Raw genomic sequence first — 22,519 nt, forward strand, 5'->3', positions numbered from 1 at the left:
CAAACTCAGAATTTGTCTCCAAAATAACTGAAATATTGTCTCTTCTTTCTAGTATCTTACACAACCTAGATAATAAGGAAACTGAGCCCCCAGGAAAGACTAAACTATCATTACAAAACAGTAAATCATTTAATTTTAGGATTTATCTTACTTGGAATTTTTATTTTGTGCTAGAAACAAGATTCCAGTAGAAAAAGACTTAAATGATAGTAAGCAGATTAAGTGCCTTAGTATTTATTATTTGTTAAGTGCCTTATTACTTGTTATTTAGAAGGTGACCGTCTTAAGAGTAATTACTAAAACAAATACCAATTTTTTAAATCATTAATATGTGGGTTCTAGGATGAAGAAGCCGCTCTGGCAGATGGTGAAGATGTTCCCTATGAGAACAGTGTCAGGCAGTTCTTGGGTGAATATAAATCATGGCAAGACAACATTCAGACAGTGTTGTTTACATTAGTCCAAGCTATGGGTCAGGTTCGAAGTCAAGAACACGTTGAAATGCTCCAGGAAATAACTCCCACCTTGAAAGAACTGAAAACACAAAGTCAGAGGTAAAACTCATTCTGGCCTGAATTTAAAAAATTAAAAATATCTGCTGTAATAAGTTTTGTTTATTTAACTTTTTTCAGTCTTCATATTTATAAGTAGTGTTCTGGTAAAGCATTTTATAAGTAAACCATTTATTTTGTATTTCAGTATCTATAATAATTTAGTGAGTTTTGCATCACCCCTAATCACCGATGCAACAAATGAATGTTCAAGTCCAACGTCATCTGCTACGTATCAGCCTTCCTTTGCTGCAGGTAGGACTTCCCTACTTCAAAAAGACCTGAATCTTGGTCTGTTAATCTATACTGTAAGTGTCTAATATGTTTATAGTCACCACCTATTTAAAAGGCTTTCCTAAATTCTGTTCTATCCCAAACTGAACAGATTTTGGCTTAATTTTAAAAGTACCTATATGAGACAGTAAAAATACCTTGTGTTCAAATACTCTTTAAATCATTTATCTTATGATTATGAAATATATGCCTGTTAGTGAAATTTAGAAAAATAATTAATAGAAAAATTTGTATTTCTGTTCTAATTAGAGGTAAAACCAACAACTGTTTTGATTGACTTCTTTGCACGTATGCACACACATATTGGTATCATTCTGTGAATGCGATTTTTGTTGCCTTTTCCCACTTAATATTGATAATTTCCCTGCTATCAAATAATCTTTTTAAAAATGACTTAATGGCCAAATTTATTTGTATTTAATTATTTAGTGGTCACATTTAATATGCCATTCTATGTTAATCTTGTATTGTTGGACATTTGTGATACTTACAGTTTTTTGATGCTACAACAAGCTAGGAAGCCCCGTTGTATAAATTTGTACCTGAATATCTAAGCTGTTTAGGTTGTATTTTTAGAAAGACAATTTCTATTTCAAGGAATAAGGACTTTATGTTACAAAAATCATCTATTTTCAAGGCTGTACATGGTAGTTGGTGATTGAGAGTAACACTCTGTTCTCTCTTTTGTATCTCTCCATTTTCTGTTTATATGTAAATTAAGCTACCAACTCTTTCTCTACAGCAGTCCGTAGCAACACTGGCCAGAAGACTCAGCCTGATGTCATGTCACAAAATGCTAGAAAGCTAATTCAGAAAAATCTTGCTACTTCGGCAGATACTCCACCAAGCACTGTTCCTGGAACTGGCAAGAGTGTTGCCTGTAGTCCTAAAAAGGCCGTCAGAGACCCTAAAACTGGGAAAGGTAAATTAGTTAGAATAAGGATACCATAAATATTCATACAAAGTGGTGGTTTGACTTGGATATGTTTCCATTCCTTCACAGCTGTGCAGGAGAGAAACTCCTATGCAGTGAGTGTGTGGAAGAGAGTGAAAGCCAAGTTAGAGGGCAGAGATGTTGATCCAAATAGGAGGATGTCAGTTGCTGAACAGGTAAGTGATCATTTTTTAAACTTGAACCACACATTATAACACTGCCAAAACTGTAGGTTTAAAGATCCCTTCACCCATATCCTTGATGCTTTATCAAGAAATGAGAAAGTTACATCTCTTATTAGGATTCAGAAGATTTTGAGTAACCGCACTGGAATGATCAAATATTCACCATTTTACTCTGACTCTATTAGAACTTTATTTTCTCCCTAGCCATCTTTTAACAGAAATTTAAAGTGTGACTTGACTCTCCACCAGAAGACAGTTAATTTGCATTTTAAAGAGGATTATATGAAGTTCAAGTGAACTAAGGGTGACATTTTGGGTGCAGGAGTAGTATCTATAGTGTTCTTGGTTGTCAGTTTGTCTGAAGTCGTTACTGTGAAATTTTCTCATTAGTATTACAAAATTGTATATATAGCCCTGGTTGGTGTGACTCAGTGGATTGAGCATTGGTCTGAGAACTGAAAGGTCGCTGGTTTGATTCCCAGTCAGGGCACGTGTCTGGGTTGTGGGCCAGGTCCCCAGTTGGGGGCGTGTGAGAGGCACCTGATCAATATATCTCTCACACATTGATGTTTTTCTCCTTCTCTTTCCCTTCCCGCTCTTTAAAAGGTAAATAAATAAAATCTTTAAAAAAAATTGTGCGGTATATATAAAATATGAAAATGAGTTATTTTCCCCTATCTTTTCTTTTCTTTTGAAAAATTTCAAACCTACAGAAATGAAGGAACTCTTATGTACTCTTTACCTAGAATTGGGAAACCAGTTGTAATGTTTTCCTACATCTGCTTCACCTTTTCTGTGTGTATGCAGACATAGTTTTTCAGAACTATTTGATAGTTGTAAACATAATACTCCATGTCCGAATAGTTCAGCATATGTCTCCTAAACAAAACATATATAGCTACCATATAATTACATAACTATTAACTCAGGACACAACAATGATGTTATAATATTTTATTTTATCTTGATATCTTTGGATTTTATCTAACATTCAGTCCATGTTCAGATTTCTCCAGTTACCCCAAAATGTCCTCTCATTAAACCATTCCTTCCTCCCATACAAGATGTAATCAAGGTTCATCCTGCATTTTATGCACTTGTTCTTAGTCTCCTTTAATGTCTTAAACAGTTCCCCAGCCTTTTTTTCCTTTTGACATTGACATTTTTGATGTGTCCAGACCAGTTGATTTTCAGAATACGCCTGTTTGTATTTGTTTGATATTATTTTTCTTATAATTAGATTCAGAATCAGCATTTTTGGCAGAAATGCTATGTCAGTAGTGTATCCTCAGAATTTTAATTAAGAAGGAAGTGTTTGTGCACTGTCAAGAGCAGTATTCTCCTAAATTCTCCATTACAAATGTAACTTTTCCTCCGTAAAAATTTAAGACTTGAATATTTTATTTTCTAATGGTTTTGTATCCACAATTCAATTTTAACATCAGCAAGGGAGGTTTGTTTGTTTTTTTAAACACTGTTAAAATTGCGGTATAGGATCTGAGCTTACATTGTGCTTGGTCAAGAGTCAATCTTTAGAAACAATTTGTCGATTTTGTCAAATATAGTGCACGATGCTTTGAGTCAGTATTTTCCTTCAGAAACTTCTCATAATGAGTTAATGGGTTGTATGCTTTCATGATTGTTCATTATTGTTATTGTTTTTTAATCCTCACCCAAAGGTATGTTTATTTTTTAATTATTTTTAATAACTTTTTTTAACTCTTTGAGTGCCAGTGTCGCTGTGAGCGACACTGACAAATTTTCCCAAAAGTGCCAGCGTCACTCCCAGCAACTCTTTTTTCAATGGCTATAAATGTAAATAACAATGGAATAATTCGTATTTTATGTTTTGTTCTATTTTTGTACCTCAGGTTATATATTAATATAATTTTTTTTCATGTTGAATCCAAATTTCGAATTACGCATGGCACTCAAAGAGTTAAATATTTTATTTATTTTTAGAGAGGGGCAGAGAAACATCAATGTGTGCTTGCCTCTCTTGCCTCTTGTGTGCCCTCAACTGAGGTCCTGGCCCACAACCCAGGCGTGTGCCCTGACTGGGAATCGAACCAGTGACCTTTTGGTTTGCAGGTTGGCACTCAATCCACTGAGACACACCAGGCAGGGCAAGGGAATCTTTTATTATTGATTACAAAAAGAGGAAGGGAGGAGGGGGCAGGGAGGGAGAGGGAAAGAGAGAGAAAAGAGAGCAACACCAATTGGCTGTCTCTCATATGGGCTCTGCCACAACCTTTTGGAGTATGGGATGATATGCCAACCAGCTGAGCCACCCAGCCAGGGCTCTGTTCATCTTTTTAAAGGATGCTTTGCTGTTTTATTTTTTATTCTGATAATTATTTCATTTTATGTGACAGTAAGTTAAGGGGGCACAGGAGTAGGGTTAAGTATAGAGTTCTCACACAATTTTTGGTATAGGTTATAATTTAGCAGCCATATAGTCAGCATTTGCTATGTAATTGGACTCTGATGGTGCTCTAGGTATAGAGATATGATGATATCTCTTAAAATAAAAGACTATATTTATTTATTTGTACTTTTTTGTTTTTCTATTACAGTTGTCCCACTTATTTTCCCCATTGCTCCCCCCTCCCCACCCCCAAAGACAATTTAGCTGAGTCAGAATCAGCAGACATTTGTTGAGCACCCACTTGTGTTCCAAAATCTGCTAGGCGCTTTCTTTATACACCACCTAAGCATTTACCTAGTGGCTATACATGTTAACACCAAGAATAGCTGTGGGGTCAGTGGGGCTCTCTTCATCTAAGGATTCATAAGTCTCAGAGGGGTTGTGGCTTTCCGGAAGTCCATCTTGTAAGCTGTGCTATTAAGAGGTAAGCTCAGCTCAGCTTAACCTTTCTTTCCACCATAGCAACTACACTTCCTTTGGGTAATTAATTTGGGTGATTATAAACTTATTCTTAAACAATTCATATTTCTCATATATGAACCTTGTCAAGTTTTAAATGTTTTTAAATACTATACTGCCTATTTTTACAGGTTGACTATGTCATTAAGGAAGCAACTAATCTAGATAACTTGGCTCAGCTATATGAAGGTTGGACAGCCTGGGTATGAATGGAAGACAGTAGATGAGTCTGGTTAAGCGAGGTCAGACATCCACCAGAATCAACTCAGCCTCAGGCATCCAAAGCCACACCACAGTCGGTGGTGATGCGACTGGGGGCTTACTCTGAGGAAACCTAGGAAATCTCGGTGCGCTAGGAAGGGAATCCTGCAGGGCAGCTGCACTCAGGGATACGCCCAACACCATGGCCTGCAACCCCAGGGTCAAGGGTGAAAGAAAGAAAGCTCACCGCCTGAACACGGAGATTGTCTTTCTGCCTCAGAACAGCTGCAAACATGTCAGGAGGTTAGCTGCAGAAAGAAATCGGGATGCCGCGGAGCACAGAGTGATTTGGAACTCCATTCCACCTGACCCTGTGTGTACAATCCAGGAAAAAACAAACATCGCTCAGAAACAGAGAAAACTGGGGCCGCGAAGAAATCAGAGCCAAGGAAGATTTGATGCATTCAGATTCTCGTGTAATACTTGTTGCCTGGCAACAGTGCTGGTTGGGTTGACCAGTAAGTACAAAGAGGCTATGGGATATGAGTTTCAGAAATGGACTGAAAATGGAGAGCTATGTAACAGATACACTACATAGGAAGAACTTACTTCTGAAGTAAAGGGAAAAAAGCCCACTCATCATCATCCTCCCCAGACCTTACCATCTATCCATTCCCCTTTTACCTGATGTAATTAGCCATCTTTCAAATTCACTTTTAGTTTAATCCTGATATTTCATATACTTCCGTCTTGATGCTATTACACAACTTAGAAATTTCTCCAAAACTACTGATAACATAGAAAATTGAAGGATTGTTTGAAGGTCTAAATGATCACATACAAAATGTAATTCTGGTTAAGTCATTTCTGTGATTCTGTCATGTACAGTTTCCAGAATTGTCACTGTGCATTCAAAAGTAATGAATCTAACACATTTGATGTCATGTACACGCCCCTTTGCTTAGTGTGCATTTTTTGGAGGCCATTCAAATTTCCCCTCTTCTGTGATTGATGTAGTTTCTTTCATAGAAAGTAGCTAGTCCAATGTAATCTTTTTACCTTTTTAAAAACCAGAATAAAATACCTATTAAGAGTTTTACATTGTTGATGACAGATTAAAAATAAAGTGATGTGTTCTTGGAGGTAGAGTGAAATGTTTTTTTAATTCAGTTTTCTCATTTGATACTTTTAATTTACAAAGTGTAAATTAGAAGTGCTTTAGTTTACCTGGCATTTTAGGATATGTACATGAAACATCAGCAAAAGTGAGAACCACCAATATTTTTTATTAAGTTCAATTAGTCTGTGAAGTTTCTTTTTACGTAATTTTAGTAGTTTGCTGTTTAGTAATACATTAGAGTGAATTCATGATCAAGTTTTCCTTAAATTTAGCGTTCCGTTTCTTTACTGACTGTGTAAACTAATTGTTGATCCAAATTAAAATCCAGATTAGGATTCTCCAAATCACTTATTAACACAAAGTAGAATACAATTAAAATCTTGATTGAGTCCATTTTTCCTACATCTTAGAGATTAGGACTGTGATCACTTTCTAGTTGCCAATCTTCACAAACCTGAAAGGTATTAAGGAAAAATTTCACGTAGCTTTGGCCTTTTCTGTATTCTGATTGCCACATCAATCTATAATCTTTAAACATCCATCAAAGAATACATTTCAGTATCAGTGCTTTTATAATACGTCAGATATTGCAAGGAGAGTTTTTTGTTTTTTTTTTTAAATACCCATGTGTGTCTTAGTGGCAAGATAAAGAACCTAGTGCATCAGATTTTACTCATTCATTTTGAACCTTATTTTCACAATCAAAACTTACCTGGAATAATAATGCCATATTATGTTTTGCACGCTGCTTTATTTCCTAGAGGCTGTGGGAGCTATTGCATTCATTACTTGATTACCTCTGCTCCTCAAGATTAAAGTCTTTTTAGCAACATTGTCACAAGGAAAAACTTCCATCAAAATGATAAAAACCAGTTCATACTAGTTTGTCTCTATAAGTAGTATTCAGAACTTGTTTCCTCTTTGGTAAAGAAGATAGATGAAATAGGTGAAAGTAGATAAATGAAACAGGTGAATATCAGGCTTCAGAGGTACCTGGCACCTTATCCAAGCAAAAACGAAACAGCTTTATATGGAAAACACGTACCTCTGGTAAATTATCCATCACTTTTATTTAATAATGGCCCCTCAGAGAATAATGTGGCACATACACGTTTGGTTGTGGAGGAGTTATGAATAACTGATGATGTCAAACTGCTTTTTACTACATCTTGAACTAGACGCTAGTTTGGCTTCCTCTGGGAATTCATCTGCAAGTAGCCTTGCCATTTTAAACTGTTGTAAGAGAACTCAACAGAGTTAATCAAGGGTAAAAAGTCCTGGTGATATAGAAAGATTGAGAAGTCAGGGCTATATTTTGGGAATTATCTTTTAAAATAATGTAAAGTTCAGAGTGTTGTGGTTATGAAGTCATGCATTAAATTTTTTTTTTTTATTTGAGACATTGATTTGTTCCACCCACTTATGCATTCACTGGTTGACTCTTATATGTGCCCTGACTGGGGTACAAACCTGCAACCTTGGTGTATTGAGACGATGCTCCAACCAACTGAGCCTCTTAGCCAAGGCTTCTGAAATCATACATTTTTAATGATACAAAATACCTGTGGAAAACCAGGAGATGGCTCCCCTCCTTTTAAGATTCTAGGGGTACAGGATAACACAACCTCTAATTCAGTGTACCCTTGGAAATTGAAGTTTATCTTGTGTTTTATTGTCTAATTTTCTAGAATCACTTGAATATTAGTTGATTTCTCTCCAAAGCAGTGGGAGTTTAATGGTTTATGGAGCTGTATTTTTTTAGTGTGTCTTAACTTTTTTTTTTCTGGTCATGATTTCTTAACATAGTTTGTTAGATGATTCACATTCTTTTTCTGTCTGACACTTGTGGTGTGTTGTTCTTGAGGTATGTAAGATTTCTTTGAGAACTGATAATCAAGCTCTTGATCTGCTTCCCTAAATTGTTTTTAAGAGCCCAACCCCCGGTTCAAGGGTGAGGGTTTGTAGTACAAAGAAAAACTTCCATCACTTCTGCCCTTAACACTTGCCTCTATTAACTAAGCTTAGTGTGTAGTTTTTAAAATATTGTCCAGTGTTTGGTGTTTTCTGCATTGTTTTGTGGTTGTTCTGATGTGTGAAATTTAAGGAAAGAGCCATTTTAAAAATGCCACGCAGGGCAATGCAAGTATAGCCAAATATTAGAGTTGATGTGCAATCTTAGGTTCTTTTAAGTCTGGGGTATTATAGGCAGAACTTTAAACTGAAAAGTCTTCCTGGCCTATCTTCCTCCACATATTTGTAATTATTCTGGGCTTGTTTTGGCAGTAAGGAGCTGGATCTTCTTTTCTCCCAATTCTTTTCATAGCAAACACCTCCAGTTAGCCTGTTAGTCCTGTTCATCTACATCAAAAATCAGTGAATGCTTTACTATTAGCACATTAAATACCTTTGTTTTATATAAAATTAAACATGAGAACCAATGACCTTCCATTCTCGAGCTTGTAAAATGCCAGTAATTTAAAGCTTTCCCCCCCCCCCCCCAATGAAGGAAGTAGAATATATTAATGTAAGGGTCACTTAAAGAATGTAGAAGTTTTCAGTATTGGGATTGTGTTAGAAAGATTCCTCCTATGGGGAAAAAATAGCATTACAAATTTTTCCAAACATTGGGGAAGGGGAAATTCTCTGTATTATAACCCCTAAGGGTATATTGCACTTCCCTTACTTTTTAGGCCTGGGTAACAATTAATCACCATCCCTTCCTTAAATGGGCAAATGGACTCTTAGAGCAGCTTTATAGATTCAAGGGTTAGTTGTACAAGAACTGCTTCGAGTCCTTTGCTTTTTATGGGAGTTTGACTGGATTTACTAAAGAAAAGGTATTGGTTGTGCTAATGCAAAAATGTCATACGATTAGCCTGATTTTTGAAGATTGTAAACTTAAGGAATTGCTTGTTCGGAAAAGCAGACTTGTTTTTCTTATTAAACAGGTCGATTTTTCCCCCCCTCTTTTGCTGACAGTTCCAATTTCAGCTCCTATTTAAAGTTCTTGTGTCATTTATTTTTCTATTTTAAATTTCCCTTTTCTTTCCACCTGTAATGTCAGTGACAACATCATACTTCGCTTGTTAATTTACCCTTATTATAAGAGCAAATTGAGTTGAACTGAATCTTCCTTGTCGTAGTAAACATTGTATAAATTAAAGTGGCTTCTCTGTACAAAAGGTTGTAATGCCTCCTGATGGATATAATTTTGTGATTGTATTTAAGATTAAAAGTTGAATAAATCACACCAGCTTCCTGAAAATGTTCATAATGCATTGTTTGGAAAACAAAAATACATGCCTACTTTGTGCATATTTGCATTAACATGGCAAAGATTGTATGAAATACCTGTTTTTCAGAAAATAAAGTATTAAAAGATGTAGCATTTAAGTTCTGAATTTATTGGTGTAAGTAGTTTCCAGAAAACGTAATTTTGTAACATGGGTAGTACTTTCTTTTTTATTTTTAAAGCATTAATACCTCCAAAAAAATGTTAAAAAAATTTTTTCTACCCTCAAAGTTCTAAAGTATTTTTGAACAGCAGTAGAAATTTTACTTCAGTGGGAAAGTTATTAAGATAAAATTATGATTTTGTGAATATTTAAAACAAAACTAGAACATTATTGGCATGTATATTTCCTGGGGTATGAAAGCCTAAAGAAAAATTAAAATGCCCAGTTTGTTTTACTATCTGGAAGTCCGATTGCATTTGTTGCCGCTAGAAAGTATTAGGATTTATGTTAGCTGTTTAGTCATCTGGCACTTTTCGGAACATCACATCCTGTTTCTCAAAGCTACACAAAGGATAGGTGCTTTTTTGTTTTTTGTTTTTTCTTTTATTGTTTTTCTATTACAGTTGTCCTAAGGATAGGCTTTTGTTTGTTTTTAATTAGGCCAATTGTAAAGTTTCCTTAGAAAATTGATAGCAGTGCCCCTGGCCTGTGAAGTTGCAGTAGTAGAGCTGGGAACAAAAGCTGCTTCCATTTTTTTCACCTACCTTAATTTCACAAGCAGGTGTTGAAAAGCCTTCTTAAGTTGTACATAAGAAAACTTGGGTGGAAACCAGTACTTCCCAAAGTACAAATGTCAGGGTTTTTTTTTGTTTTTTGTTTTGGTTAGAAATGCCACTTTTTAAAGCCTAAAAAGTGGCCTCTCACTTGGAAGTGGATGTTACTGTGCCAACAGCAAAATTTTGCAGCGGTGCTCAATATATTCAGTAATTACTTGGCTGTTGATTGGGACCTTTTTCTTTTGAAGAGGCAGAGGAGGGCTTGGCCCTCAAACTTCATAGCTTTAAAATCTTCCAAAACGGGGTCCTAGGCCAGCTTGCTGCACCTTACCTACATAACCCATTGGAGAGTCCCTTTCCGTTGCAAAGGCTTTTTTCCCCATCAGGCGTTTACATCTGATCCAGATGCTTTATCAAAGATCCTACCCTTTCTTGAAATTCATAATGCTGCTATCCCCCTGGCTTTCTGTGGTCTGTAGCTCTATTTTCTCAAATTTCTTTATGCCTTCTCTGAGCTCTTAAGAACCTGGTAGTTACCTAAGGAATGATTTTAAAACATTTAAATTCGATGGCGTAATGTAAATGAGTATGAAAGGATAAAAAGCTGTTAACAAGTTTGGTAAGTTTTCCAGGTGAGCATTTGGCATGATTTTGAGTAATGAAAAAGCACTTGTTAATCCTGGAGAGAAAATACTGAGAAGTGCCTCAACATAGTTCACCTACTTCCTAAAGTGCTTATGAATTCCACTGCTTATGAGGTTTGCATCTTTCCTTAGCATGATCCCTAATGTCTGAAGGGTTCTGTCAGAACAAGCACTTCAGAGAGGGAGCTCTTAGTTTTGTAACTCAAGTGCCCCACAAAGAACCCGAATAAATAAGCTTTGCAAATAGGTGCATTTTTCACGAGCTCTCAAACTAAGCCCCTACTCCGCCCCCCACAGTCAAGCGAAGGCCTTTTCCCTAATGAGTAGGAAGGAGAAAATGCAGAAAATCTACATAAATAAGCACGAGTCGCAGTCACAAATCTGGGCTGACCCGGGCAGCCAAAGCAGGGATTAGGAGGTAGGGACGCCTAGGGATAAAGCGAGGGGCACAGCAAGGTTAGGGAAACATGCCCATCTCTGCCTGATACTGTGTGGCTTATTTCTTCGAGAAGTAAATTTCAGAGTCTCCTTAGCTGCTTTGAGGTTCAGCAGATCCAAAAGATACCATGGTGGCCAATCCTGGGAATACTGACGCCAGAAGAAACCAGTAACTACGACCGTTCAACCGCTTTCGAAAAGGCCTGAGTGGGGCCGTGCACATCCTCTTGGTCGCTGATTGGTCATTCTGTGTCCCCGCCCCCTCAGCCCTGCGCTGTACCTCTCTCCTTTGACCTCAATTTCAAGCCCTGCACTGGGCTGCGGTTGGTCTGACTCCTCTTAAACTTGGGTTCGATATGCCCAATGAGGAGCGAGCTTCGCGGGGACTGTCGGGAAAGACGGCCGGCCTATATAAGGGGTTTGCTGGGTGTGTGGTTGCGTTGGGGCTGTTGTGCTGGTCTGTGAGGGAGGCTGGTGACTAGGCTGGCTTACGCTCGCTGAAGCGGCACCTTGGGGATGATGGCAGAGGGAGATAATCGCAGCACCAACTTGCTGGTGAGTTCCGACGCCGCGTCACGAGGGGAAACAAGCGGGGCCTCTGTGCTTTGGGCTCGACCCGGCGGAGCTGCGGCCTCTTGTCTATAGCCCGCGGCGGCCCTGGCCCTCCTCTCCCGTTTTCCATGCTCAGGCGACAATGCCTGCCTCTCGGGCTTCTTGGGTAGCGTTTGCTTGGCTGACCAGTCGTGCTGACCTCTAGCATACCCTGGGAAAGGGGCGAGGAGGGTACGTGATCAGTCATCGTGCATGGTGGTTGAGGTAGAGGTGAGAAGAAGGGGCCTGTGACAAGCCTTGGGTGTAACCTGGGGCAGAGGACCGCGAGGTGACTGTCCAGCGCATTTGGGCCTAGGCCCCAGTCGTATCCGGATTTCCCCGCTTTGATCTTTTAACCAGGATGCCCTTCGTTCTTTTTCCCTATACTTGGGCAGGTGTTGAGGACCAAAGGGCTGTTGCCGAGAATTTCTGTTAGAGCTGGCATAGCTTAAAACGGCAAGGAGGCCGTGAGTTCACCGTAGAGAACTGGGAATGGGGTCCCGCTAGAAGGACAATGGGAAGTCTCCAGGCGTTTGTCTGGAATTTGTAAGTCTGGGAGGTCACAGGGCTACTTGAGAATAAAGCAGGGGTCCTAAGGAACTGAAATGACGCTGTGTCACAGGTGGGCAAATTTACCTCATTGCTAATTTCACAGCACGCTCTAGGCAAAAAACGAGAGAAATCCGTGCATTTTCTCCATTGCCTTTCCACAGGAAAAGGCAGGCCACACACCACAACCATAATGAATAGGAGCAAAGAATTTAATTTTTGACTTTTGAGTTTCCAATACCCAGGTGCTAAAAGATAATTCGGGGACTTCGCAGGGCAGTTTGGTTGTGTGTGCATTCGTTTTAGAAATGCATGACCTGCTATGCTACACCCCACGCCCCCACCCCCTCCTCTACGGTTAGCATAGTTAGCCCCAGCCAGGATCCTTTTAAGAGCACAAAGAAGTTGCCCAAGTTCACACTGGAGCTCAAATACTCTTTCCAGCAGAGCAATGTAACTTTACGGAGAACAAGACTTTTGGTCTTGGATTTCCTGTATTCAGATCTTTAACAACTCTATGTATCTCAGTTTCCTCATCTGTAAAATGAGGATAGTAACACCTTTCCTTTAGCTTGTTGGAAGGCTTAATCAAAGTATAAGTATGTAAAACACTTAGCAGAGTTTCTTACACATAGGAATCTTTTATTTAACTATATTAAGCTTAGTATATAAAGTCAAATATTGAGGTCACCTGGGTGATTCGTGTTTTCCTGAGACATTTAAAAGGACACTTGGGTTTCTTGTTTCAGTTTCTTTTCCTCTACCAAAATCAGCTTAAAGGCTTTCTGCCTCATTAGCTCATCCTAGAAATCAAATTGTCAGCTTTTCAGAGAAACCTGACATCTAAGCAAAATATCCTGATAAGTGTAAGAAGCTCTGCAGAGGAGATATATATTGAGCTTAAAATGCCTCATATAATTTGGTGAAAGTAGTTTTCCTTAATTGTGCAAGTCATAGCAACATCTAAATAATTCCGTTACACAAAGAGCTATTTTAGAATTTGAGTGCTGTTCAGGGAAAGGCTTACCTAATAGACTTAGAAGTAGAGGTTTAAATCAATAAAGTGACAAAACAACAGATCAATTCTAACCACCTGAAATGAGCGCATATAAAGTGATCTGGGTGCTGTGCTTGGTAGTGTATGACTTTGGGCAAGTTAGTTAACCATTCTTTAATTGTGAAATGGGTCTTAATTATGCCTACCTTATGTAAAGAGTGTCCCAGTTCTTAGATGTAGAAGGTGACCGTTAAATAATAGGGTTTCTTCTATTTTTTTCTGCATTGATTTCTGTCATTGGTACCAACATTGTAGAGTTTTTAGAAACTCACATTTAAACTAGTGATTTGGTTAACAGCTATTATATACTTGGTGGCATAGAAGAATTTAACTCTTGGAACCTCAGAAATGTTGAGAGTAGTAAAATAATGGCTTTAAATATTGATCACATATAGGCTGCAGAGACTGCAATTCTGGAAGAGCAGCTGCAAGGATGGGGAGAGGTGATGCTGATGGCTGATAAAATCCTCCGATGGGAAAGACCTTGGTTTCCACCTGCCATCGTGGGTGTGGTTTCTTTGGTGTTTCTGTAAGTGAGCTGTTCAATTACTTAAGATTGTGCTTATTAACAAGGGCTCAAGTAGTACACAGCCTCCATTCAAAGTGTCTTAAGCCTTTTGTAAAGTATAATCTGTAAAGAATGCCTTTTCTTGAAGCAGTTTGCCTAGTTTTCAGAATTTGTAGGACTTATGTGAACTCAGTAACATAATGCAATTGAATAAATCAGTGACAGAAACCATTTATCCTTAGAATCCTTTACACTCCTAAAAAGTATTGAAGACCCCAAAGAACTTTTTTTCTTGGTATTTACGTTGCAGCTATGATGTCATGTCATGAAGCTTCCAGAAAACCACTTGTGAGAAAATTAGATTGAAAAGGGCAAATAATATCTATGAGAACCAGAGATCTAAGTGAATAAATATCTTCACTTAGGAAAAATGATTGTTTTTCTAACCTTTGTTAATTTTTCTTTTTTAAACAGGACCATCTACTATCTAGATCCATCTGTTCTGTCTGGTGTTTCCTGTTTTGTTATGTTTTTGTGCTTGGCTGACTACCTTGTTCCCATTCTAGCACCTAGGATTTTTGGCTCCAATAAATGGTAGGTGGCATGATGATTTGACATTCTAATTTCTGAGAAGTTGCCCTGTTGGCTGTGATTAGCATCCTGTAATTTATCACAGATTTTGTCTAACCATCAGATACCTAGGGGTTAGAGTTCATTGCTTTTATATAAAGAGTATTTTAGCTGATTCATATATAAATCATGAATTTCCAGTACTTACATATCTCCATAGGTCTTTTATGGTCTTTTATGTTGACTTTTTTTTTTTTCCTTTTTAGACCTTCTTACTGAAGTGAGGTGTTTTTTTTTTTTGTTTATTTGTTTTCTTTTGGGGTTTTTTTGGTAATGTTTTATCAAGGATTGTAGAATTCATATGAGCTTTCCATAAAAGTAGTACATTTACATTTTATATTTATTTCCATTGATATTTAAGATAGTATATTAATTTCTCAAGTTATTTTTGAATGAATATGAAAACAGTAATGGGTAGATTTTTGTCCATTTACTTAGCAACTATTTCTTGAACATCTGCTTTTATGTTCGGCACTGTTCTGGGTGCTGTGAATTATTTTGATTTTTAAGATTGGTCCTGTGTTTAGGTGTGAGAACATTGAGACAGTACAGTGATAGTTAGCTAAATACACAGCAAGTGCTTCAGAATAGGTTCAGGTGGTATATACGTGTGAGTTGATTTCATTTATACTGTTCTTTGAATTAGTTACTTAATGAGTTCCCAAGGTATAGTTAAGTGTCTGTGGATCGTATTAAAGTATTTTAACGTCTCTGTAATGTTGCCTTTCTCACTTTTGATCCAAGTAATGAGCAAAACTGAACATCAGAATAGATTTTTTTTCCTCTCAGCTGCTATTCTCCCTCACTTGTTTATTTTAATTTGATGAGTAGTCTACTTGTGCCTTTAGCTTTTTGTTCCCCTCATAATAGCAGTTTATAAAATAACTCTTAAAAGGAAGAATTTCAAAGGTAAGCCCTTGGATCTTTGAGAAAAATTCAGATGTTTTGGGGGAGTTTGCTTAATTTATATATAATATATATAATAATATAATTCATTATATTAATTTAAAGATGTTTCCCCCATAGCAGAATGAGTGAGTACTAGAAAATGTCCTTTGAATTGAATTGTTTTTCACATGCAGTAATGAATTATGCTGCTATTTTCTGGGCAAGTTTGCAATCACACAGTATAAAATTTTAACAAAGGGGATCAACTTCTGACCTTGACTTTATTAGCCAGATGGTATTCTAATCTGCTAATTCATAATTTCTGGAGAAAAGTTATCAGAAACAAACACGACCTTCATGTCAGTACATGGCTTGATCTTATTGCCACACCAGTTTTATTGTTTGATCTTTATGGGGAAGGAAGAGCACTGTTGCGTACCCATAATCGGCCTTGACTATGGCAACATAGAAGGTTGAATTGTTTGCAAGAAGTTTCAGGGCTCAGCAGAAACCCTCCTACTGTATCTGTCACTGCAATTTCACAGGGATGAGAACTCAAGGAGAAAAGATAATACATCCCCCAGTGCAGGGCCTGCTTTATAATAGCAGCCATTATAGCTGTATAGCAAAGGCAGTACAATGGCAATTTCTATCAGAACCCCTCACCCCCAAAAAAACATTATACATAAGAAAGGGCTTTCTTAGAGTATCTTTTTGTATTTTTACTGCTGTTTTGTTTTATGATTATATTACTCATCAGTGGGACTAAACTTAGATTGGAATCATGTATTGCTGCTGCCTTGGCATCAGATGTATGAAGCTCAGTTGAGGGTATTAATGCTGTGAATGCTGGAAGTTACTGTCTTACTGAAAAGTGCTCAAATAGAGCTGTTTGGTAGAAACTATATCTTCATCAAAATAGTGGGACTCTGGTGGGCTACAACCCAGGATTCACTAGGATTGGAAAAAATACAGCAACAGGGAAATTAATTTACAGTAGTCCCTTTCTATATCGCGGTTCACTTATTGCGGCCTCAGTGTATCACGGGATTTTTAAAAATATTATAGTTAATTATTTATCATGGATTTTTCGCTATATCGGGATTTTGCAGTACTGTATACATATGTTGTTAAAGTTACGTAGGTTTAAGAGTGTAGAATATGTTTAAGAACATAAGTAGTGTTTATAAAAGTGTGGAAAAGGTTAATAAGGGAGTAGAAAAGGTTAATAAAGGACTGGGAATGGTTTATAAGTGTGGGGGAAGGGTTTATAAAGCCTTAAAATATATATAAATACTAAAATAAATGTAAGGTTCCTACTTTGCGGATTTTCACCTATCACAGGGGTGTCTAGAACGTAATACCCGCGATAAGTGAGTGAATACTGTATAGTGATTTCTGCACAACCTGTGGTAGTAGTAGTAGTAGTAGTATGAGTCTTTTGTTACTGTCATTAACAAAATGGGGCTTTGGAACCATAGAGTACCTTACCTTGTACACATATACACTCACATGTGTGTTTATGTAAAAACTTATTCCTGTGTCATCAAAGGTGTTTTAATGGTACAAGAACTTTTTCACCTTTGTAAGATAATGATGAATCATTTTTTAATTTAGATTTTCTTTAGAAGATAGCTTTTTAAGTAAGGGAGGATGGTGTATTTCTGTATACTATAGAGATTTTCTTATCGTGGAGGGGAACATTCTTTTTTCTAGGACCACTGAGCAGCAGCAAAGATTCCATGAAATTTGCAGTAGTCTAGTAAAAACTCGACGCAGAGCTGTGGGCTGGTGGAAGCGCCTCTTCACACTAAAGGAAGAAAAGCCAAAAATGGTACTTTTTGTTTTGACTTATTCAAGTAAAGCAACATTTTAAGATTGAGTCAGTTTTTACTTTATTGTAGTATAATGATAGCCTGTTTGTTTGAATAGTTATTATTTTGATATTTATCTTCCATTGGTTTAATTCCTCTTGATTACATTCATAAATGCATATCTGCATTAGACTGAGTCACTAAAAGTTAAAATTGTTTTACATTTAATTTGTATTCTAGCAGAGTGAAATCTTTTTTCTTATTGAAATAAAGTAAAAGACATATACTTAGAAAGCATTTGTTTTCTTAATTTAGCCATATACTTAGAAAGCATTTGTTTTCTTAATTTAGCTTCACATGAAGTTACTATGTGGCATTATTAATTGTAAAAGTAGTATAATTTCTATTATAAACTATTAAATATAGAATTACAGTAGTTCTAGGAGGGTATGTATCCAAATTCTATAAAGCAAGTCTAATGGAGTTTCCAGTAGGTTTTATATAATATATTCTTATTATTTTTATTACTAGTACTTCATGAGCATGATCATTTCTCTTGCTGCGGTTGCTTGGGTGGGACAGCAGGTCCACAATCTTCTTCTCACCTACTTGATAGGTAAGTCTTTGAGGACACAGGCACATCCTGGACAGTGAAGTCTAACTGGAACTTAGTTAAACAAATATGTGCACGATACCAAATATAAGGCACTGATCAAGGAACTTGGAGTCTAAAAAGATGATTAAAAAAAACCCAGGTCTTTGTTTGCAGGGAGCTTGTGATCTAGCAGGAAGTTAAAGAACATACTAACCAGGGTAGAAAGAAATGTATAGGGAGTAAAAACAAGCAGTGTGTGTCATCTGAGGTTGGAAGCTATGATAGCCGAAGTTTCTGGAGATAAATATAAGCAGAAATAATGGATTTCATATTGCTTCTTCCCATTAGAATGCCTAATAGTCTGGGAAACCACCTTCCCTAGCATGTGATAACATTTAGGAAGTGAATTGCTGCCTGCTTAATTTTGTTTGTTTATTTTTAAGTGGCTTTCTTACTGTTGCTTCCTGGACTGAACCAACATGGAGTCATTTCGAAGTACATTGGAATGGCCAAAAGGGAGATGAACAAGCTTCTTAAGCAAAAAGAAAAGAAAAATGAATAACACATCATCTTCATTCAGTGTGATTAATGGTGTATACATTGATTATCCTCGGGAACAGTTTCTATTATCTGGATACTAAAGTGTTACAGAAGTAGCTCTTTGCTCTCACTCCTCCTACCCTTAGTAGAAATTCAGACTTGCCATATAGTATCTTTATACATAGTATAAAGACTTTATACATAGTATCTTAATGTCAAGTGTATCTGGGTGTATTCTCATCAGTTGGCTTTATATGGACAACTCATTCATGAATACAACTTGTTTTGATTTTTCTCATCCAGGGCTCATTGAATTCTTACTTGTAGGTAACTTCCTTTAAAATAATATAGTAATGAATTCACCTCTTAGTACAGTTAACAGTGACTTTGGATAATTATTTGAGTTGATACTTCGCTTGCTAGATACAAGGTGTAGTGGTCAGTGGCTACAAAAACTGGTTCAACTGCCTACTTCCACAGTCTGCTTAAAAAACTGTCTGGCTTTGTGAACATGGAGACCAAGTTTACCACTTCCAGTGAAGAGACCAATGAAGGTTCATTCCTCATTCTGTTTCTGTGAGAAGAATCCTCATAGAATAAAAATGAAACTACATGCCCTAGTATATGTTGGTTTCTCCCTTGTGCAAAAAAATTGCAATTTGTAGAAAATATTGATTCCTCCTCTGAAGTGGCAAATCTGACAGGCTTGGAGCTCTTGTCCCCTTGCACTTAGCCTTCAAGTTAGTAGGTCCTTAAAAGCTTTTTAATAGCAAGCTTCTAAAACCTTGGATTTAGGATTTTTAACATATTTTTAATTTAAGATTTTCAGCTCTCTGAAACTAAAGTATGTAAGAGATGAAGACTCATGCCTATAACTTTTACTCCAAGACCAGCTAATCAAGGACAAAGGTCTTCCTGTATTTCATCAAGATTCAGTAGAAAATAATCTCATCCTATTAATTTTTCAATTTTCATTTTATGGTAATGTTGGCTGCTTTGGTCCCCGTAGATCTTACCTAGGAGGTGGTGACTATGCTGGTGTCTTGACTTTTTTTCCTACATATTTCTCTGAAGAATACAAGGACTGTTGGTGAGAGCAAACTTTGGGAAATGATAGATGATGGCCTTAGGTGTATAGAAATTTTGTAACTCTTGGAAATCATCTTAGAATAATTCTTTTTCTCAGTAGCTAGAAGTTTAGTTGAAGTCTGTGGAATGAACCTCTAAGGGCCAAAAATGTGACATGTTTGGGAACAGGTCTTAAACTAATTAATTAGCTGTAATATAGTTTGTGAATTTATTGCACTGATGTTATAAACCTGGACCTTTTGGTGTATCTGTTTCTAAATAAGTGTTTTCTCCCCTTCAATATTGCTGTAAACAGTGGCACCCATGTAGCATACGTTCAATTTTTTAAAAAATATTTCATACGAAAACTACAAGCTACCTTAATTTACATGTGTTTCCTCGTTGTAAATAAGCCTTCGTCTTATCTGAATTTTTTTTTTCTTGTATACGTGTTCTACCAATTTAACTACTTTTGTGGTTTTAATCCTGTATTATTATTTCTTCTTTGTTTTGTGAAAAGGGGAAAAATAAAAGCTGGAATCCCTTTTTGTGTCCTTTCTTTCTACCTTAGCCTGGACAATATTTACATGGGTGGATTTATGGATCAAATTTAAAAAAAAATTTTTTTTTTACATTAGACCTCAAGTTGGATGTTTTCACTGGGCCTCACTGTCTATACTTAGTGGGTCCTGGGAACAGAGTCGATCAAATTTAATTTTGAGGACTCCCGCCCCCCCACGCCAAAAAATGGTATGGATTATTCTTCTTTGGAGTCTCCTGGGGATTTGATAATGTCCAGAAAAGGGAAGTCTCAACCCAAAGTCACCATAGGTGGTCACCTGATACTTGGAAATGCTGGATTTCTCCCACACAGCTGTGATTACATCTCAGGCCCGTCTCACTTTCTGGCTTCCCAAGCCAGCCTGGCTAACCTTGTGCTAGCTTTGGCCATAGCAAAAGTTCCTTTTTAACACTTGCCTTGGCATCATCTCCAGCAGAGGTTCTGTCATCCTAGGGTTCACAAAGTGTCAAGAGGGGCCCTTTGGAGTCATACCAAAAGTGTTTAGGAGAGGTGATTAAATGCCAGTTCATTGTTTACAAGGTTGCCATTTCTCTTAACAATTAAATCCTGTTTGACACCCCTCAGCAGGTTCCAGTTTGCTTATAGCATAAACCTCGAACTTGTAAACAAGGCAATATGTTTATACATGGCCCTCTGCTCCAATTCTACTCTTCCCTATTTCTCAGTTCCAACACAGCCATTCTGAGATTTCTATTCATTTTTATTCCATGCCCTTCTAGTTCTTGGAGCTGTTGTAAGCTTAGGATATCTACTGCCCATACACCCAAACATTTTGGGGTCACGTAGACCTAGATTCAAATCCCACCAAGTTTCCTAGTAGTTTAAACAAGTTAAGTAATCTCGTTTTTTAACTTTGACTTTTAAAAAAATTTTAAGATTGAGTCAATTTAAGATTGTGAAATGGGGATAACTATAGATATAATAGGGGCAGTATGTAATCACAGTCGCTTTAATGATTCAATAAATTAACCTACAGGAAGCACTTTAGTGGCCATTACACGTGGTGGTTGTAGTACCCTTCACAGCACAGATCAAATTGCACTTCCTCTGTGAGAGCTTGAGCAACATTCCAGGCCACCTCTGCATTTCTTTGTAGCACATTGCCCCATATATTGCGTTGTTAATTAGAGTTCTGTCTTCCCTGCTGTGATCTGCATCTCTTTAAGGGCAGGAACATATATTTGTCCCCTTCTAACCTGGTATGTAATATTTTAATGTTCAATGAATAGATGAATGACGGAAGTGGATGGTGCTCTTGAAGTAAAGTGGGTTTATTCACTTAACTCCCCATGGTTGTTAAGGCCCACATTTTTAGTAAACCATTTTATTACGTAAGTGCAGGGAAACCAGTTCTTCAATGAAATTTTCGCTTAAAAAGCAAATGGCCCTTTTGTAGTGTATACTTAATCAGAGAATTCTTTATCTCTGAGGTATCCAAACTGGGAACTTTGCTTTCTTGGGGTTCACTAAGGATTGGGGTGTGGTGGGCAGAGACTTTATACTAATGAATTTTAATATCGAGCATTCACTCGGCCTGTTTTTGTATTAATCTTCTACGCATTACTCCATTTATCCTCACAGCAACTTCAAGTGATTGGTAGTACCATCTCCATTGTACAGATAGGGAAACTGATTTGCCCATTCATTTAGTCATTTTATATCTATATCTATATCTATCTATCTATCTATCTATCTATCTATCTATCTATCTATCTATCTCCAAGGCCTACTATGTGCCAGATATCTTCTCTGGAAGCTGAGTACAGTGGTGAGCAAACCTCAGTCCCTGCTTGCTGGGAACTTAATATGGACAGAAAATAAGTACACTTGCAATGTTTCAGGTGGTTAAGTGCTATAGAGAAAAATTAAGTAGGGTCATGGGGAAGGGGGGTAACAGCTAGGAAACTATGTTTGTGTGATTGAATAGAGAGCTGAGGAAAGTCAGGGAGCAAACCACTTGGCTAACTGGGGGAGAAATGTTCAAATTCGAGGGAAAAGCAAATGCAAAGGCCCTGAGGTGGAGTATGTTGGAGTGTCTGAAGAAAGGCAAGTCGGGGAGAATGTTGGGGGCTGAGGTCTGGTGTGTGGTGCAAGGAGGCAGGGGTGCACTTCAGGGAGGACCTTGTAAACTTTGTAAGGAATTTGTATTTGATAGGAGTCTTTGGAAAGTGCATGATCTGACTGTTTCAGTTTTGTGAAGGTCTTTCTGGCTGCCGTAGACAAGAATGGTGGAGGGTGGGGTAAGGGTGGAAGCAGAGAAATAAGGAGGCTATGGGTAACTGGCTTCAAGGTCACGCAGCCCCAGGAGGATGTAGAATTCACTCCCAGGTGATCAGACTCCTAAGCTTCAAGCAGTAGTTACAACTCCCTGCTCTAACAGTTGCCAAAATATACTGAACATGTACTAGGTGACAGATGTGCGAGCCCTTT

General features: G+C 37.4%; 2 protein-coding genes across 5 annotated transcripts in view; both read left to right on the forward strand.

Annotated features, from left to right (window-relative positions):
* SMG1 (SMG1 nonsense mediated mRNA decay associated PI3K related kinase) overlaps positions 1–6,194 on the forward strand; it is a 101,712-nt gene extending 95,518 nt beyond the window's left edge. For 2 of the 3 annotated variants that reach the window (XM_090276959.1, XM_090276961.1), the window contains 5 exons: positions 343–554; positions 700–806; positions 1,588–1,767; positions 1,849–1,955; positions 4,983–6,194. In XM_090276959.1, the coding sequence (XP_090133085.1) occupies positions 343–554; positions 700–806; positions 1,588–1,767; positions 1,849–1,955; positions 4,983–5,060 (684 nt within the window). In that variant the 3' untranslated portion in view covers positions 5,061–6,194. The remainder of the gene's footprint in view (positions 1–342; positions 555–699; positions 807–1,587; positions 1,768–1,848; positions 1,956–4,982) is intronic. The other variant, XM_090276960.1, reaches the window with a different exon arrangement.
* A 5,471-nt stretch (positions 6,195–11,665) lies between these two features.
* On the forward strand, positions 11,666–20,051 carry ARL6IP1 (ARL6 interacting reticulophagy regulator 1). Of its 2 annotated transcripts, none has more exons than XM_090279137.1 (6): positions 11,666–11,821; positions 13,859–13,992; positions 14,446–14,565; positions 17,206–17,323; positions 17,835–17,923; positions 18,342–20,051. In XM_090279137.1, the coding sequence occupies exons 1-6, from the start codon at positions 11,783–11,785 to the stop codon at positions 18,433–18,435; spliced, it is 594 nt and encodes a 197-aa protein (XP_090135263.1). In that variant the 5' UTR covers positions 11,666–11,782; the 3' UTR covers positions 18,436–20,051. The 2 variants fall into 2 exon arrangements, with proteins under 2 accessions (XP_090135263.1, XP_090135262.1); XM_090279136.1 differs by having other exon boundaries at positions 11,674–11,821; positions 17,835–17,919.
* The last annotated feature ends 2,468 nt before the right edge of the window (positions 20,052–22,519 follow it).

Source organism: Furipterus horrens, unplaced genomic scaffold (assembly GCF_987537825.1).
Source record: "Furipterus horrens unplaced genomic scaffold, mFurHor1.1.pri manual_scaffold_5, whole genome shotgun sequence".
Classification (NCBI taxonomy): Eukaryota; Metazoa; Chordata; class Mammalia; order Chiroptera; family Furipteridae; genus Furipterus; species Furipterus horrens.

Excerpts from the sequence above, each read along its gene's own strand:
- ARL6IP1 (XM_090279136.1), top strand. The coding sequence starts at position 11,783 with ATGATGGCAGAGGGAGATAATCGCAGCACCAACTTGCTG. Across the intron at positions 11,822-13,858 it reads ATCGCAGCACCAACTTGCTG|GCTGCAGAGACTGCAATTCT; the intron begins GTGAGTTCCGAC and ends GATCACATATAG. Across the intron at positions 17,920-18,341 it reads TCTTCTCACCTACTTGATAG|TGGCTTTCTTACTGTTGCTT; the intron begins GTAAGTCTTTGA and ends TTTATTTTTAAG.